The sequence below is a fragment of the Papio anubis genome, chromosome 15, assembly GCF_008728515.1.
Source record: "Papio anubis isolate 15944 chromosome 15, Panubis1.0, whole genome shotgun sequence".
NCBI classification, from domain to species: Eukaryota; Metazoa; Chordata; class Mammalia; order Primates; family Cercopithecidae; genus Papio; species Papio anubis.
Genome location: NC_044990.1, coordinates 4,705,403 through 4,721,964, shown reverse-complemented (window position 1 = coordinate 4,721,964; position 16,562 = coordinate 4,705,403). Strand labels below are relative to the sequence as shown.

Sequence of the window (16,562 nt, the reverse complement as noted above, 5' to 3'; positions counted from 1 at the left end):
TGTGTTAACATACTATATGAAATCCTAGCCTGGAAGAATTGAGCATGACAGATCCTAAGGGGACCACTGACAACATTTTGATCTAATAGCTAAAGACCATGGGCCTATGAGCAATCTGTTTTTTCCTGGAGACCAGTTTATTTTTGGCCCAGTTCTCAGAGATGTATCTCGATAGCCGGTTATATGCCATATTATATGGTGTATGGGCCTCCAATAATTTCTCATATAGAAGACCTCAAGTAATCTGAAGCATATTTCAGATCTGATTTTCAGGTCCCTGTGGCTCTCAGAATGATCAGTGCTCTAGGCTTGTTCTGAAATAAACTTATAGGTTCATTCTGTAAAAGAAAAGTCCCCCAGCCAGCTCTGCTCAACTGAATCATTTAAAAATTAGATAGGAGACATTTATTTATTTATTTATTTATTTTTTTTTTTTTGAGACGGAGTCTCGCTTGTCGCCCAGGCTGAGGCAGTGGCGCCGACCTCGCTCACTGCAGCTCCACCTGCTCACGCATTCTCCCCGGGCCTCAGCCTCCTCGAGTAGCTGGGACTACAGGCACCCGCCACCACGCCGCTAGTTTTTGTATTTTTAGTAGAGATCGGGTTTCACCATGTTAGCCAGGATGGTCTCGACCCTGACTTCTCAGGATCCACCCGCCTCGGCCTCCCAAAGTGCTGGGATTACAGGCTTGAGCCACCGCGCCCGGCCATTTATTTCTTTTTAATTTTAAAATATTACAAACATATGGAAAACTGACAAAAACATAAATGAATTGGTTTCATGAACTTATGAGAACTTTGACCTTTCCATTATATAGCAATCATATTAATTATTTCCTTCTTTACTATTTAATAACGTGGCATTTTTACTTATTAAAACGTGGATGGTAGCTTATTCAGTTTTGATGAGTTCCTTTAAACTCTCTCCTAGCTAAAATACAGCTTATTTAGTATTTTCATGATATTTTGGTAAATTAAAAGAGAAAAGTAATTTGTCTCTAAATTTCTAAAACTTTTAATTTTAGCTGAATGCAATGGCCAACAGAGCAGCTGGAAAAGGTTATGAAAATGAAGACAACTATTCCAATATTAGATTTCAGTTTGTTGGAATTGAAAATATTCATGTCATGAGGTCCAGCCTTCAGAAATTATTGGAAGGTATATTATTGCTTGCTTTTTTAGGCACCCTTGTCCAAAAGAAATCTAATGCTAGTCACATGTAATTTAGAATTTTCCAGTGGTCACATTTTAAAAATTAAAAAGAAACGAGTGAAATTAATTTTAATGATATCCTTACTTAATATATTAAAAACATTATTTTAACATGTAATCAATATAAAAAAATCAGTAATGAGATATTTTTCAACAACTCTTAGAAATCAGGTGTGTATTTTACACTTACTACACATCTGAGTTTGGACAAGCCATATTTCAAATGTTTCGTAGCCATATTTGGTTAGTGGCTACTGTATTAGAACAATTCTAATGGTTTTGCAAAAAAATTGTTATTAGATAGATATTCTTGAGTAGTCAGTACAGTAAATACTAATTTATGGTAATGTTCATTTAAATATTCCAGTCATAGTATGGAATTTAAAAAATTAAAATAGAAGATTATTTTTAGTTAGATGCTTGTGCTACAATGTTTTTAAAGAGATTGGAGCATTTTTGTAAGCACAGGAATAATAGAAAAATATATCCAAGAATCAGTTATTGAGCTTTTAATAGCATCTTTTCATTTATAGAGTCTTGCCTATTTATTTTGTCTTCTTAATTCACTTATCTAGAAAGATCTTGAAAAAAAAAACCACAGAAACTCTAGCCATATTCTAATTGAAATATTTTTATCCCTCTTTTAGTCAATGGCACTAAAGGGCTTTCCGTCAATGATTTCTACTCCGGTTTGGAGAGCTCAGGATGGCTTCGCCATATCAAAGCTGTTATGGATGCTGCAATCTTCTTGGCCAAAGTAACACTTTATCTTTCATGTTTGGTCTTGGGGTCTATAATGATTGGGAAGGAGTAGATTCATTCTGTTGGGGGCTGGTATCTATTCATCAGGTAACTTTTATTATTTTTTACTTTTTTAATGAGCTTCACTTTATTTTCAGCCTTAAAAATATCATGTAGCACTTAATGTAGAAACTTAAAAAGATGCTCCTAAGTACTTTGAAGCAGCATTTTTTCTTTGTTTTTTGTTTATTTGCTTGTGTTTTTGTTTTTACCGTATTTTGTTGCATATTTTGGAAATCGTTGCTGTGACGTCATTGCAGGCATAGCACTTCTTTGTAACACAATACCTGGTAGTATGGTTTTCAAGTAGAACTTATTGGTTTACCTTAAAGTTGCTAGAATGTATGTGATCTTTCTTTTTAGGCAATAACAGTTGAAAATGCAAGTGTGCTGGTGCATTGTTCCGACGGTTGGGATAGGACTTCCCAGGTTTGTTCCCTGGGTTCTCTTTTATTGGATTCCTACTACAGGACAATCAAGGGATTCATGGTAAGGATTTATTTGGTTAGACCAATGGTTCTTAAGTAGAAGTAATTTTATGTCCCTCCAGAGGACATTTGGCAGTGTTGGAGACAATTTTGCACTAAAGGAAATGATGAGACTGGCATCTGTGGGAGTGGCCAGGGATATTGCTAACTAAACATTTTATAATGCATAAAATTTTTGCTGGGGGGTCAGCCCCATAGCAAAGAATGTTCTGGCCTGTAATGTCAGTACTGTTGAGGTTGGGAAACCGTGAATTAGACACATTTCCATGTGTGCTAACACTGACAATAAACTTTAGATTTAAATAACTTTTTTTCCTAAAATGTTGCAATGGAAATATTTAGTATTTTGTCCCTCATTTTTATCTAACAAATACAAATAATGTAATACAACAATGCACAAATGAGAGTACTTAAAATTAAATTCTGAAGGAAACCCTCTATTTAAAGCACCTGCATTTGTAAGTGTAATAACATGTTAGCCATGTTTTATATCTGAAGATAAAATTTCTGGTTGAATAGATTTTCTCCTTTGTGAAGATAAAGGCCTAGTTCCTACTTTTTGTTTCTTTGCTTTTAAAGGTATGATCAGATTTTTATTTGCTTGCTTTTAAACGTGTGATCAGATTAACTTATGTTTTCAAAATTTACATCTTAACTCATAATTAAATGAAGAGATGTTAGAAAATTTTCATGAGTTTAGAATTATTAAATACAGTGCCATCTTAAAACAAGGGAAGATTAAAAATCACCAGTCCCTTTTCAGCACCACTATTTTGTGCTGCTAACATACTGACTCGGACAGGCCAAGCGGGAGTGCTGCTAATAAGAAAATAATGCTCAGCTTACCTTGAGAGTATATGATAAGGAATCTTTTCTTTACCTTATTTGGCTTTAATTATTTATTAGACATCCAAATGAAATTAGGTAATAAATGGGGAGCATGTGAGAGCTTCCCAGGCGATAAGAACAGTGTGAACCAAAGCATAACCTCTTTTGGTGACTGCAGGTAATGTGTGATGGATGGAGTTCAGAGTGAGTATTAGAATAGGGGGCTTAGGTGCAGAGGAATAGAGTGGGGTCAGGGCCTGAGGAAGAGAAGGCTGGAATGGGGCTTTCCCCTCTTTGGATAATAGGAGCTATTAAAGAGTTTTAAACAAGCAAACAGTAACTTGATTAGATGTGCTTTTTAAAAAGATGGCTTGGTGTCTGGAAGGCCAGAGGGAGTGGGAATGGAGGCTAGGCCAGTGTAGACACTGTTACAATAACTCACGAGACAAAAGTTCTTAATTTCACCACACTAAAAGAGGAACACACAAGTGAAGGGGGAAGTGATGGGTTCCAGGGTTCCAGGGATGTTTAGAGAGTAGAGTCAGTGGCCGGGCGAGTGGCTCAAGCCTGTAATCCCAGCACTTTGGGAGGCCGAGGCGGGCGGATCACGAGGTCAGGAGATCGAGACCATCCTGGCTAACACGGTGAAACCCCGTCTCTACTAAAGAATACAAAAAACTAGCCGGGCGAGGTGGCGGGCGCCTGTAGTCCCAGCTACTCGGGAGGCTGAGGCAGGAGAATGGCGTGAACCCGGGAGGCGGAGCTTGCAGTGAGCTGAGATCCGGCCACTGCACTCCAGCCTGGGTGACAGAGCCAGACTCCCTCTCAAAAACAAAAAAACAAACAAAAAAAGAGAGTAGAGTCAGTGGCTGGGCGCAGTGGCTCACTCCTGTAATCCCAGCACTTTGGGAGGCCGGGGCGGGTGGATCATGAGGTCAGGAGTTTGAGACCAGCCTGGCCAATATGGTGAAACCCTGTCTCTACTAAAAATTAGCCGGGCGTGGTGGTGTGCACCTGTAGTCCCAGCTACTCAGGAGGCTGAGGCAGAAGAATCACTCGAACCCAGGAGGTGGAGGTTGTAGTGAGCCAAGATTGCACCATTGCACTCCAGCCTGGGCAACAGAGTGAGACTCTGTCTCAAAAAAAAAAAAAAAGAGAAGAAAGTGGAGTCAGTAAGAATTGGTCATGGACTGGATGTGGGATAGAAGAGAGGAGTCTTCCTCTGGGATGATTTCGAAGTTTCTGAATTAGGTGCCAGGACGGATGGTGCTGCTTTCTGGCTCTTCACTGAGAGAAGCCGAAGAATACATTTAGTGAGAAAGATACTGAGTTATGCTTTAAACGTGGCTGTGCAGAAGAATGGCAGAGAGACCAGAATAAAATCTGTAGCTCCAGCCAAAAGATCACTTGGCCAAGGTCACACAAAGTGGTGAAGCTGGGATTGGAGCCTGTGCCTGAGCTCCAGCGACTGCATCCTCAGCCACATCGGTGTATAGCCTTCTGCCAAAAGCAGAGGCTTGAGAAAACTCAGAGAAGCTAAAACTGGCAGTTTTGACACTATGAAAAGAATGTGCTTGGTGACTGTATAATGAAGTGATAAAGTATACTAAATACTACAAATATTTGTTTAGATTAGACTGAAAAAGTTAGAAATCTGTTTTTACAGTGGAGTGGGTAAGTAGAGAAGCTGCAGCAAGGAAAACATAAAGTCAGTCCATTCAAGAGGATAGATGTTAACACTTGGATTTGAACATGAACTCAAGTAAGATGATTTGATTAAAATAATTGGTCTTTTTATCATTAGTTTTTTTTCTTCAAAAGAGTAGTGTATAAATAATATAAATAATGTACAAGTAAGCCAAAAGGTTTAAAATATCCACCTCAGTCTACCACCTAGAGTTAACCTTTGTTAGCAGTTTTGGTTTACATTTTTCTAGCCTTTTTCCTATGATACGTCATCTTCATACATACAAAAACTTAAATGTAATACTGCTTTATAACATGTTCTTTTCACTTAAAATGTAAAAAGTTCAATGGAAATAATTTAAGTCACAAAACTACTCTATTTCTTTTTATACATTTTTATTCTTCTTTAACCCCACCTCGAATCAAGGTTTTGGCATTCTTTTGCCTGTGGTTTTTTGTGCTGTTTTGTTTATAAGTTAAAAGTGTACAGTAAATACTGTTTTTAAACTAATAAGATTTAATCCAGCCTAAACAAAATAATTGAAAGTAGTCAGAAAGTGAATTTTACTTTTTCTCATTAAGGTTTTAATAGAAAAGGATTGGATCTCTTTTGGACATAAATTTTCAGAGAGGTGAGTCACAGTTACACGGTCATATATTTTATAAAATTAGTAAACCAAGTTTAGAATGCCAAAATGTTTTTGTTCCTTATGAACTCACATGCGTGGTGGGAGGTAAGAGTGTCATGGTTTTTACTGTATTTTACATGAAGATGTTTAATTTTTTTCTGTAATTTCTTTCAATTCTAGTACACTTGTTAATTTTTATGACTATTACCTTCCTTTTTGGCTGCATTATATTTAGAGATGGTAACAGATCCTTTAAAGCTGTAGTTTAAAAACTCATAAATGGTTTCAATAAAAATTCTAGTTTTTTGTGCTACTATAACAGTGCTTTAGGAATATTTTTGTGTGTTTAAGATTAACAATACCTGAACAATGGACTCTTTCAGAGGTGTTTTTAAAAGCTTGTACTTTCTGTGGGGTTAGGTGTGGCCATTTGGATGGTGACCCAAAGGAAGTCTCACCAGTGTTTACTCAGTTCTTGGAATGTGTGTGGCATTTGACCGAACAGTTTCCACAAGCCTTTGAATTCAGTGAAGCATTTCTTCTTCAGATCCATGAACATATTCATTCATGCCAGTTTGGAAACTTCCTTGGAAATTGTCAAAAGGAAAGAGAAGAGCTCAAGTAAGATGATTCAGTTAAAAGGGTCTCCTTTTCCCCCTACTTAGCCGAGGTCTAACAAAAATCGTGGTTGAAACTTAATAAAATATCTTGACAATTTGAAATTTTATTGTAAAGATTTTATTTTTTGTATTTCTAAAGCTGAGTACCCTTCTAATATTCCCCTGCCTTTCAGTTAATAGGAAAAACACCTTATAAAGTGTGTTTTGAAGTGTAGCATACATACAGAAAAGTACATATAGCGTAAGTATGAAGCTCAGTAAATCTTACCAAACTCACACACCTATGTCACCAGAACCCAGAATGTGAAATATTGCCAACACCCTGGGAAGTCCCCTCATGCTTCTTTCCAGTCTGCATTAATATATTTTAGAACACAGAAATCCTTACGCTGTTTAATTTCCCAGAGTGTGTTGGTGACTAGTTTTAAGGTGTAAAATATTTTAAACTGTTGGTTTGTTTTAAGGTAAGATGGAGCCTTATAGCTCTCCCCGCATTTCTAAACAGACAGTTCTTTGGGGAAAGTAAATCTAGCTGTGTTGACTCTAGCGCGTCTGTCCAGAGAAAAGCTCTGAGACACTACTTGACCCTAGTTCATGTTATTTCCTGACCAATCTTTGGGGATAGGGGTTTTTGCCTAAATTTTGCTACAAGGAAGATCTCTGGAGTAGGTCTTAGAGGTCCTGTGTATATTGTTTTAGGTTGGGCTTCTGAGTTTGGATTTCTTTATTGCCTCCTACAGTAGGCAGTAAAGAGCACTTAACAGACTTTTGAACATCCAAGGGACATACTGAGGAAGCTAAATCTGGTAGTATTTGAAGATAGCCACATGCTCACACTCCCAACAGAGTTAACAGCAGAACTGAGAGCATGTGGAAAATTCGAAAGATGTGTAAAGAGAATAAAAAGTGAATAGAGAACGGCGGAGATGAACAATCAAAGAACACTGAGACTTTAGCTCTATGCTACGGTGATTCAAAACTGTTTATTATAATTTGGAGCACAGAGGTGACTCGTTTGCTGGAGTACAGAGCTGTTTTAGGAAAAACTACTCTTAATTAGTGCCAAACATTATCAAACATGGAAAGATGGAAATAAAAGTAGATATTTCCTAGTAGTTTTTCTCTAAGACACACCTATGGGTTATCTTAGGAGTTACGGAAAAATGAGGAGATTTTCCGCTTTCCCTCTGGATACCTACACTATGTTTACTTGGTAAATGTGCAGTCTAAAACCATTCTTACTTTTGCCCACCTACTCTTAGATTTGCAAAATAATTGGTTTTTAAAATTCTTGCATAATATCCTGATTTGGCCTGTTTCCCTTTTTGCACCCACTCACACTTACATGTGTTCCTGCCCTGTGGTACTTGCCCCTACAGCCCAGATGTAAGGTTAAGAGAAGAAGGCCAGACAGAAAGATACATTAGTATCTTGTTCTATGTGTATGTTTGTGGTGATTTGAAGTAGGTGAAACAGAGACCAAGTTTTTGAAATTGTGTGAGTTGAGAGGAATCCCTTAAAATATACGGTTGTGAGAGAAAATGTTATACCTGTGTTGTGTTCAAGAAACATGGCTTTATTTATTACCTAATTATGAATGAAAAAGGAGATTAGAGAGAATACGGAATTGTGAGACAAGGTTAGACTGTGAATAGAAGAAAAAACTAAAATTTAAATCTGCTTCAGAAGCCATCGCCTGGTTTATAAAAATGAATATTACCATTACTACCTTGCACCTATAGGAAAGATCTCTGTGTTTTTCTCATTACATTAAGGTTGAAGGAGAAGACTTATTCTCTGTGGCCGTTTCTTTTGGAAGACCAAAAGAAGTATTTAAATCCTCTCTACAGTTCCAAATCTCACAGATTTACAGTTTTGGAGCCAAATACAATATCTTTCAATTTTAAGTAAGTTGACATCATTGAAGTATTTATATTTGAATTTTCTCAAACACAATTTATTGAAACTTTTTTTTTGTCATAAAGGTTTTGGAGGAACATGTACCACCAATTTGATCGAACACTGCATCCTAGGCAGTCTGTATTTAATATAATTATGAATATGAACGAGCAAAATGAACAATTAGAGAAAGATATTAAAGACCTAGAATCTGTAAGTATTCTGAAGTATCTAATTTAATATATTTGGAATGTGAAATTAGTTTACGATTAGACTAATACTTGTATTGTTGGTGTAAATCAGCGTATAAACTTCTGAAGTAAGCAGTTGCTTCAAAATCAGGTCAACCCTACTTTGATTGAATATGTTAGTTCGAATCACTTTCTTTGTATTTTAAAATACATTAAAATACTGGAAGTATATAGCATAATGTATAGATAAATACAATAACTATCTGTGTACCCACCAGCTAGCTTTTGTGGGATTTTAACATTTACTATATATGCCTCAGATCTTTCTCATTCTTGTTTTAAGAAATAAAACATAGGCCGGGCGTGGTGGCTCATGCCTGTAATCCCAGCACTTTGGGAGGCCGAGGCGGGCGGATCACGAGGTCAGGAATTCAAGACCAGCCTGGCCAGCACAGTGAAACCCCATCTCTACTAAAAAAATTTTTAAAATTAGCCAGGCATGGTGGTGTATTCCTTTAATCCCAGTTACTTGGGAGGCTGAAGCATGAGAATTGCTTGAATCTGGGAGGCGGAGGTTGCAGTGAGCCGAGATTATACCACTGCACTCCAACCTGGGTGACAGAGCAAGACTCTATCTCAAGAACAAAAACAAGCAAACAAAAAAGAAATAAAACATAGATCTATTTGAAGACCCTCTATACTCTTAGCCAGTCTTCACCCATGTATTTTGAGGTCTGCAGATTCACTGTGCTGGATTTGCTCTTAGTCATTCTTGTGCATGTTGTTATACTTTTACTATATATGTTTGTATCCACAATTCATAATACTGTTTTTCTTGACTTAAAATATTTTTATTGTGTATTGAAAAAGTACCAAAGACTATCTATAATGTTTGTATGAGGTGTAAAAGGAAATAGACAATGTATATGCCCATATACCCGCCACTCTGCTTAAGAAACTGATGTTTTTAAACTGTTACCATACTGTTTATGTGCTTCATTTTGCTCAACATTGTTTTGACATTTATCCATATTGATACACGCAGCTTTTATTCATCTGTTTTAGTAACTACTGTATAACTTTCTATTGTATGAATATATCATAGTCTATCCATTCAGCTATGGATGAATATTTAAATTGTTTTCAGTTTTGGATTTCCATGATTACACATGAAGTTAAATGACTTTCCATATTTGTTGACCATTTGGTTTTCCTTTTCTGTGAACGGACTGTTCAAATCTTTGCTCATTTTCTGTTGGCATATTTGCCTTTTTCTTATTGATTTGTAAGAGTTGTTTATATGCCAGGCACTAATTCTGTTAGTTATATATATTACAAATGGCTTTGTCCAACCTATGGTCTTCCACTCTATGGTATGCTATATATAGATGTTTTGAATTTTCATGTCAAATTGGTCAATGTTTTATGCTTTCTGGGTGTGTCTTGTTTAACAAATCCCTCTCTACCCTAAGACTTTCCTATAATCTTTTTTCTGCCATCCTATATAAGCAAAAAGGATCAGTAAGTACATATATATTTTTAAAATCCTAGACAATTATAACAGTAAGACTGTCTCGCCTACCTCTCAGGCAGGAGTCTACCTTAGTCATCTTTTATATAAGGAGGTAATGACTGCTTGAGTAAATTGTAGAAGGATATGGTCAAGAGAGGCAAGTCCAGGTTAATAGGTAATACAGGATTATCGGGACAGTCCAAGAATTTAGAGAGCATACTCTGCCACAGGACACTTTAAAAATCTTCTGTTAAAAAAATAAAGTTCTAGGCCGGGCGCGGTGGCTCAAGCCTGTAATCCCAGCACTTTGGGAGGCCGAGACGGGCGGATCACGAGGTCAGGAGATCGAGACCATCCTGGCTAACACGGTGAAACCCCGTCTCTACTAAAAAATACAAAAAACTAGCCGGGCGCGGTGGCGGGCGCCTGTAGTCCCAGCTACTCGGGAGGCTGAGGCAGGAGAATGGCATGAACCCGGGAGGCGGAGCTTGCAGTGAGCTGAGATCCGGCCACTGCACTCCAGCCTGGGCGGCAGAGCAAGACTCCGTCTCAAAAAAAAAATAAATAAATAAAGTTCTGTTGTGTTTAAAGTCTGTTATTTTTACCTAACAAGCCACTGTAGGAAAACCATGTAAGAAAAACTCTTCATACAGTGAGCCCTTTAGCTACACAAGATTGTTTGTTGTGTTTTCAGGGTGGATGTTTCATATACATTTCTTTTTTTTGTAAATGTTTAACTGTTATGCTTTCTAGGTAATATATGTCCATTTCAAGTGTGGAAGCCTAGTGATCGCCTGCCGTCAAGTCTTGCTGGATTGTTTGTTTAATAAACATAAAAACTAACAATTTTCCACAGCAAAAAATTGTACACAATTAGGATTTTCAACCATGTCATATGCATTAAATGTTTCTAATTTTTTGAGATTTAGTTTTGTTATACATACAGAGAACATATTTTGCAAAAAGCATGTTTTCTTTTTTCATGTAACACATTGTGGTATATGCAGTTAGTAATTTTCTTTTCAAATTTGTGTTTGTTCTAGAAAATTAAACAGCGCAAAAATAAGCAAACAGATGGCATCCTCACCAAGGAATTGTTGCATTCAGTTCATCCTGAATCACCTACCCTCAAAACTTCCCTGTGTTTTAAAGAGCAGACTCTGCTACCCGTAAATGATGCTCTTCGAACTATAGAGGGCAGCAGCCTGGCAGATAATCGTTATAGTGAATATGCAGAAGAGTTTTCTAAATCAGAACCTGCTGTGGTCAGCTTAGAGTATGGTGTGGCAAGAATGACCTGTTAGGCTCCTAGAGTTTTTTCTGCAATGATTGCAATACAAGAAAAGGATTATTGTGAGGATGGTCTGTAAGCATGACCAAGAGGAATTTGTCTAATAACAATTTTAGGGTTTAACAGTAGGCTAATAGTTGAAGGAAGGATAATAACTGCCCTTGTGAGAGAGATAAGTCATTTGAATTGCATTTCCAGCAAGGAATGACATTCAATTCTGTAAGAAATGAGTGGTATTTGATGTATTTACTCAAAACACAATTTGCACTGTACACTAAGGAATTGACATTTGTGATTTATGTTAATTCAGCCAAACATAAATAGCCTTCCTTAAGTACAATTTAACTTCAAGAAAACAAAATTTGACAACATAGTTTCTTAATAAATGATATGGCATGTGCTTTCAATTATGTAGCTTTGTAACTATGAATATTTACATATTTTGCCTTTTAGTGATATTTAATGTTGAAGTGCCATGAAAAATATTTCTAAGAAAGCCTTAAATTCCCAGTGGATTCTTTACCCTTACGTTTTACAGCCTACAACAAGATTTTTTGTTTTGTTTTTCTTTTGGTCAGCCTTGTTTTGTTTGTAAAGAATTGTGCTCTCATTACTGTTGGGGTTGCATGCTACAATACTTCTATATAAACACTTGTAGAAGTACACTGTTCACATTTAGCCTGCCCCACTTTCGTATTCAAAATTAATGAAACTGAGGGTTTATTCTGATCATAATTTGTTTAGTGCTATTTGGTAATTTATTATTTACAGCTTAGATTATTGATTTCTTGAATACGTATAAGCACATTTGACTGTCTTTTATATATGGATTACTGCATTCCATTGATTCTTATTTTGTGGTTGGCTTTATTTCTTTCACAACTATGTAAGTTTAAAGAGCTAAAGCTCTAAAACTGTTCTTAGAAACAATGAATAGTATATGTATACGTATATTTTTTAACTGCCTTATTGCTCAATGAGTTGCTGTTCCTGGAGTATCTAACTTTCAGTTTACCCAAAAACTTTTGGGTAAATAAAAAAGAGAAGTATAGATAGTTTAGGTTGTGCATGGTTGCATGAATTTTGAAGTCATTTCTATGGGGAACATTATTTTTCTTCTTGTTAAATATAGAAAAAAAGAAAAAGAGATTCTACTACAAAGTTATTGTTTAACAAAAGCAACTTACACTCTGGGAAAGATTTCATTTTGCCATGTTATATTTACTGTTTATTCTGTTTATTAAAGTACATATCTTTAAATTACCAAAAAACAAGAAACAAAACATAAAAACCCCAAAACTATCACTTGGAATTAGCAATATCACCCAACTGGCTTTAAAATTGAAAATTTAAATAACATGGTGGCATGAGGTACAATTTGAGTATTAGGCAGTTTGCATAGGGTCCCTCATGCTGCTTTGTGTTACACCTCTATTATATTAGTTTTGAACATAAACATCTTTTTCAGACCAAAAAAAAAAGCTTTATTGTATGAGAGCTTATCTAATCCTGTTTATTTTTCCAATGCTTTTCTGTAATACATTATGTAATTTAAAAAATACTCCTTTTTAAACAGCAACAGAAATGCACTATAAAATATAGTATGTGATTAACCAATACTGCTTCCATATTTAAGCACTGGGAATGGAAACTTAATCTCTGTGACTACAAAGGGAAGTTTTTGTGCCTTGGTGTTCCAGTCACTGATTGTGGTTTTAGAATCTTCTGTGGCTGACTTCTTGTATTCAACTCTGGTTTATTATCTTAATCTTCAACTTTAGACATATATTTGTGTGTTTATATGCTCACAGGTGGACTGAGAAATCAGTTACATCTTAAGTGACCTACAGGATATATGTTGGCAAAAGCAGACTGTATATGTCTTATAAAGTTGGATTTATGTTCAGTGTGTTTGGAAGTGTATAGCATGTAAATTATTTCATATGTTATTTAAAGGTAATTAAATGTTCACATTTTACTTTGAATGTTTTTCTTCTGGATAAAACAAATAGAATCAAGTTGTAGTTGTTTTTTTTTTCTCTTCTCACGTAGGCAAGTCGACTTGCCCATTACATTAACATAACAGCATAAGGTTTGAGGAGTTTATTTTCCAAAAGTTTGTTGATAAATCATACCTGTTTCATACAAAAATAATTTCCAGAATATTTAAAATAGGTATAGTGGGCTAAAAGGCCCATCAGATGTAGGTAATAATGTCATTAAGTTTTCCTTTTGTTTCTGTCACTTGCTCATGTAACAATCAGGGTTTTATTGTGCCCTTGCCAGCTTGATGGAAGGCAGGGTCCGGTGAGTACAGACATTCAAGGTGAAATGTCTCTCCAAAGGCAGGTCCGGATGGAAATATGAGGAAGAAAATGACTGGCTGAGAAGAGGGTAATTTTATCCGGATGGAAATATGAGGAAGAAAATGACTGGCTGAGAAGAGGATAATTTTATTGAGGGTGTTTTGAAAAGGTCACCTAGGCTAGAAGTAGCTCAGGGAATCTTGAGTAAAGATGAAGGGAACTCTTTAAAAACAAATTCAATTTATTTGGTCGGGTAGCAGAGCAGGGAGGTGGTGTCAGTCAAGCCTGTTTTGAAAAAGGGGTTTTTGCAGAAGGCCAGTTTTAAAATTTTGAAAAATTGCCAGCTGACATGCTAAGTTGGATTAAATGCTGATCATCTATAAAACTATATAGTTGCTGCAAAAGTAATTGGGGCTTTTGCCATCGACAGTGGTGACAAAAACCGCAAGTACTTTTGCACCAACCTACTACTACAGTTGCAGACTTTTATTAGTGACATTGATCTTCATTAGTCAAGTTTTAGTTATTTTGTTGGCTTTTCCATGTAGAATTCCAAGTGACATTAACATACCTTGATTAATTAAAGAAAATTTGGAGACTGTTTAAGATATATATCTAGATATCAATGTAAACTAAGTTTTAGGAACTTACATCTAGAAGAAAGCCTATAATCTAGAATAATTATCTCAAAAATATATATATACCATTGTACTTGATATAAGAAAATGTAAACATGAAACCCTGATATTTCAATAAACAGTATTTGTGCTACTCTAGTTATTTCTAGCAAAGTAAAATATCCATTTAAATGGCAACTTTTATAAAATAGTGGCCTGCAGAACTGAAAGGAACTTTCAGAAGCTAGTAGTAGACTCTCTAGCCCTGGTGTTCTGTTTCTGATTTAGTAGTTAGGGGTTGGGACTCTGGAGTTAAAATCATTTGCATACCAATAAATTGTTTGCATTTAGCAATATTTTGGATATTGTGATGCAAATGGTTGGGGAATCATACTTTGAGAAACACTGCTGTAAACCATCCATCATGGTCAGTAAACATCTCGTTTGTTCTTCAAGGGATGCAGAGTTATTATTATTTTTTTATTTTTATTTATTTTTTTTTTGAGATGGAGTTTTGCTCTTGTTGCCCAGGCTGGAGTTATAAGTGGTGCAATTTCGTCTCACCACAACCTCCACCTCCGGGTTCAAGTGATTCTCCTGCCTCAGCCTCCAGAGTAGCTGGGATTACAGGCATGCGCCACCACAATTTCGTTTTAGTGAAGACGGCGTTTCTCCATGTTAATCAGGCTGGTCTCAAACTCCTGACCTCAGGTGACCCACCTGCTTTGACCTCCCAAAGGATTACAGGCGTGAACCACCGTACCCCGCCTCAGAATTACTCTTGCCTAAAGAGCAACAGGCTGGGGAGCATCACACTTCTGAAACATTGTGATACAAGTGAGAGCGAGAAATCAATCTTTGTTTTAAGCCACTGAGATTTTGGGCTCTTTGTTACTGTGGTGTAACCGTGCCCCTCCTGAGGGATGGAACCATTTGTATGAAGTTCTGTTTTCCCATTAGTTCCCAAATGGCCTTTGTCCTGCTCTTTTGCGTCAGTATCCAGCTGAGGTTTGTGCACTGCATTTGGTGATAGCCCATCAGTCTCTGTGTTGAACAGCCGGTCACCTCTTCCCCTCTGCATTGACCTTTTGCACCAGACCAGTTGTAGTTTTCCCACTTTCTGCTTTTGTCTGATTGTTTCTTCGTGGTGTAATTTAACTTGTTCCTCTGTCTACTGTAGCTGCTGTCAAGTAGGTACTAGATGCAATTCAGAGTTTGCATTTCAGGAAAGATGCTGCGTACTTCATATTGAATTACTGCAGGAGGATGTAATGCCTGGTGGTTCCACTGTTGGTGACGCTAAATTTAATCACTTGGTTATCTTTTCCTTGTAAAGATACATTTTTTTCCCTTTGAACTCAGCAAATGCTCTATGGGGCGATATTTTGGCATCAAAGTAAATATCCCATCCCTAACAACCTATGCATTAATTATACTTGCCCAAATCAGTTATTTCATTGATGTTACAAAATGCTGATTTTCTAATTTTGTCTTAACTTTTTACATGTATTTGCTGGCCTTTGTTTGTTGGTTTGAGATGGAGTCTTGCTCTGTTGCCAGGCTGGAGTGCAGTGGCGCAGTCTCGGCTGACTGCAACCTCCGCCTCCCGGGTTCAAGCTATTCCCCTGCCTCAGCCTCCTGAGTAGCTGGAACTACAGGTGTGTGCCACCATGCCGGGCAATTTTTTTATATTTTAGTAGAGATGAGGTTTCACCATGTTGGCCAGGATGGTCTTGATCTCCTGACCTCGTGATCCCCCACCTTGGCCTCCCAGTGTGCTGGGATTACAAGCATGAGCCACCACGCCCAGCCTTGCTGGCATTTTTAAAAGAAGCGCTGGGTCCAGTGAGTACACATACACTGGAATGCAGTGAGAGGTGAAGCCAGCTGGACTTCCTGGGTCAAGTGGGGACTTGGGGAACTTTTCTGTCTTGCAAGAGGATTGTAAAATGCACCAATCAGCACTCTGTAGCTAGCTAGAGGTTTGTAAAATGCACCAATCAGCATTCTGTGGCTAGCTAGAGGTTTGTAAAATGCACCAATTAGTGCTCTGTAAAAACACGCCAATCGGCGTTCTGTGGCTACGCTGTGGAAGTTTTGTTCTTTTGCTCTTCACAATAAATCTTGCTGCTGCTCACTCTTTGGGTCCCTGCCACCTTTAAGAGCTGTAACACCACAAAGGTTGTGGGCTTCATTCTTGAAGTCAGCAAGACCACGAACCCACCAGAAGCAACAAACTCCAGAAACAGCAGGGCCCAGTGAGTGCAAACATTCAAGGTGAAATATCTCTCCAGAGACAGATCTGGTTGTAAATATGAGGAAGAAAATGTCTGGCTGAGAGGAGGATATTTTTGTTGAGGGTGTTTTGAACAGGTCAGCTAGACTAAAAGTAGCTCAGGGAATCGCGTAAAGATGAAGGGAATTCTTTTTTTTTTTTTCTGAGACAGAGTCTCGCTGGGATCACCCAGGCTGGAGTGCAGT

General features: G+C 37.2%; 1 protein-coding gene across 5 annotated transcripts in view; it reads left to right on the top strand.

The window, feature by feature from the left end:
• The window catches only part of MTMR6 (myotubularin related protein 6), a 41,919-nt gene extending 27,679 nt beyond the window's left edge, over positions 1 to 14,240 (top strand). For 3 of the 5 annotated variants that reach the window (XM_031655772.1, XM_031655773.1, XM_021929497.2), the window contains 8 exons: positions 1,026 to 1,158; positions 1,860 to 1,969; positions 2,377 to 2,502; positions 5,598 to 5,647; positions 6,065 to 6,265; positions 8,040 to 8,171; positions 8,250 to 8,376; positions 10,911 to 13,176. In XM_031655772.1, coding sequence (XP_031511632.1) covers positions 1,026 to 1,158; positions 1,860 to 1,969; positions 2,377 to 2,502; positions 5,598 to 5,647; positions 6,065 to 6,265; positions 8,040 to 8,171; positions 8,250 to 8,376; positions 10,911 to 11,171 — 1,140 coding nt within the window. In that variant the 3' untranslated portion in view covers positions 11,172 to 13,176. Of the gene's footprint in view, positions 1 to 1,025; positions 1,159 to 1,859; positions 1,970 to 2,376; positions 2,503 to 5,597; positions 5,648 to 6,064; positions 6,266 to 8,039; positions 8,172 to 8,249; positions 8,377 to 10,620; positions 10,869 to 10,910 lie in introns of those variants that run through there. The other 2 variants (XM_031655771.1, XM_031655774.1) reach the window with 2 other exon arrangements.
• The last annotated feature ends 2,322 nt before the right edge of the window (positions 14,241 to 16,562 follow it).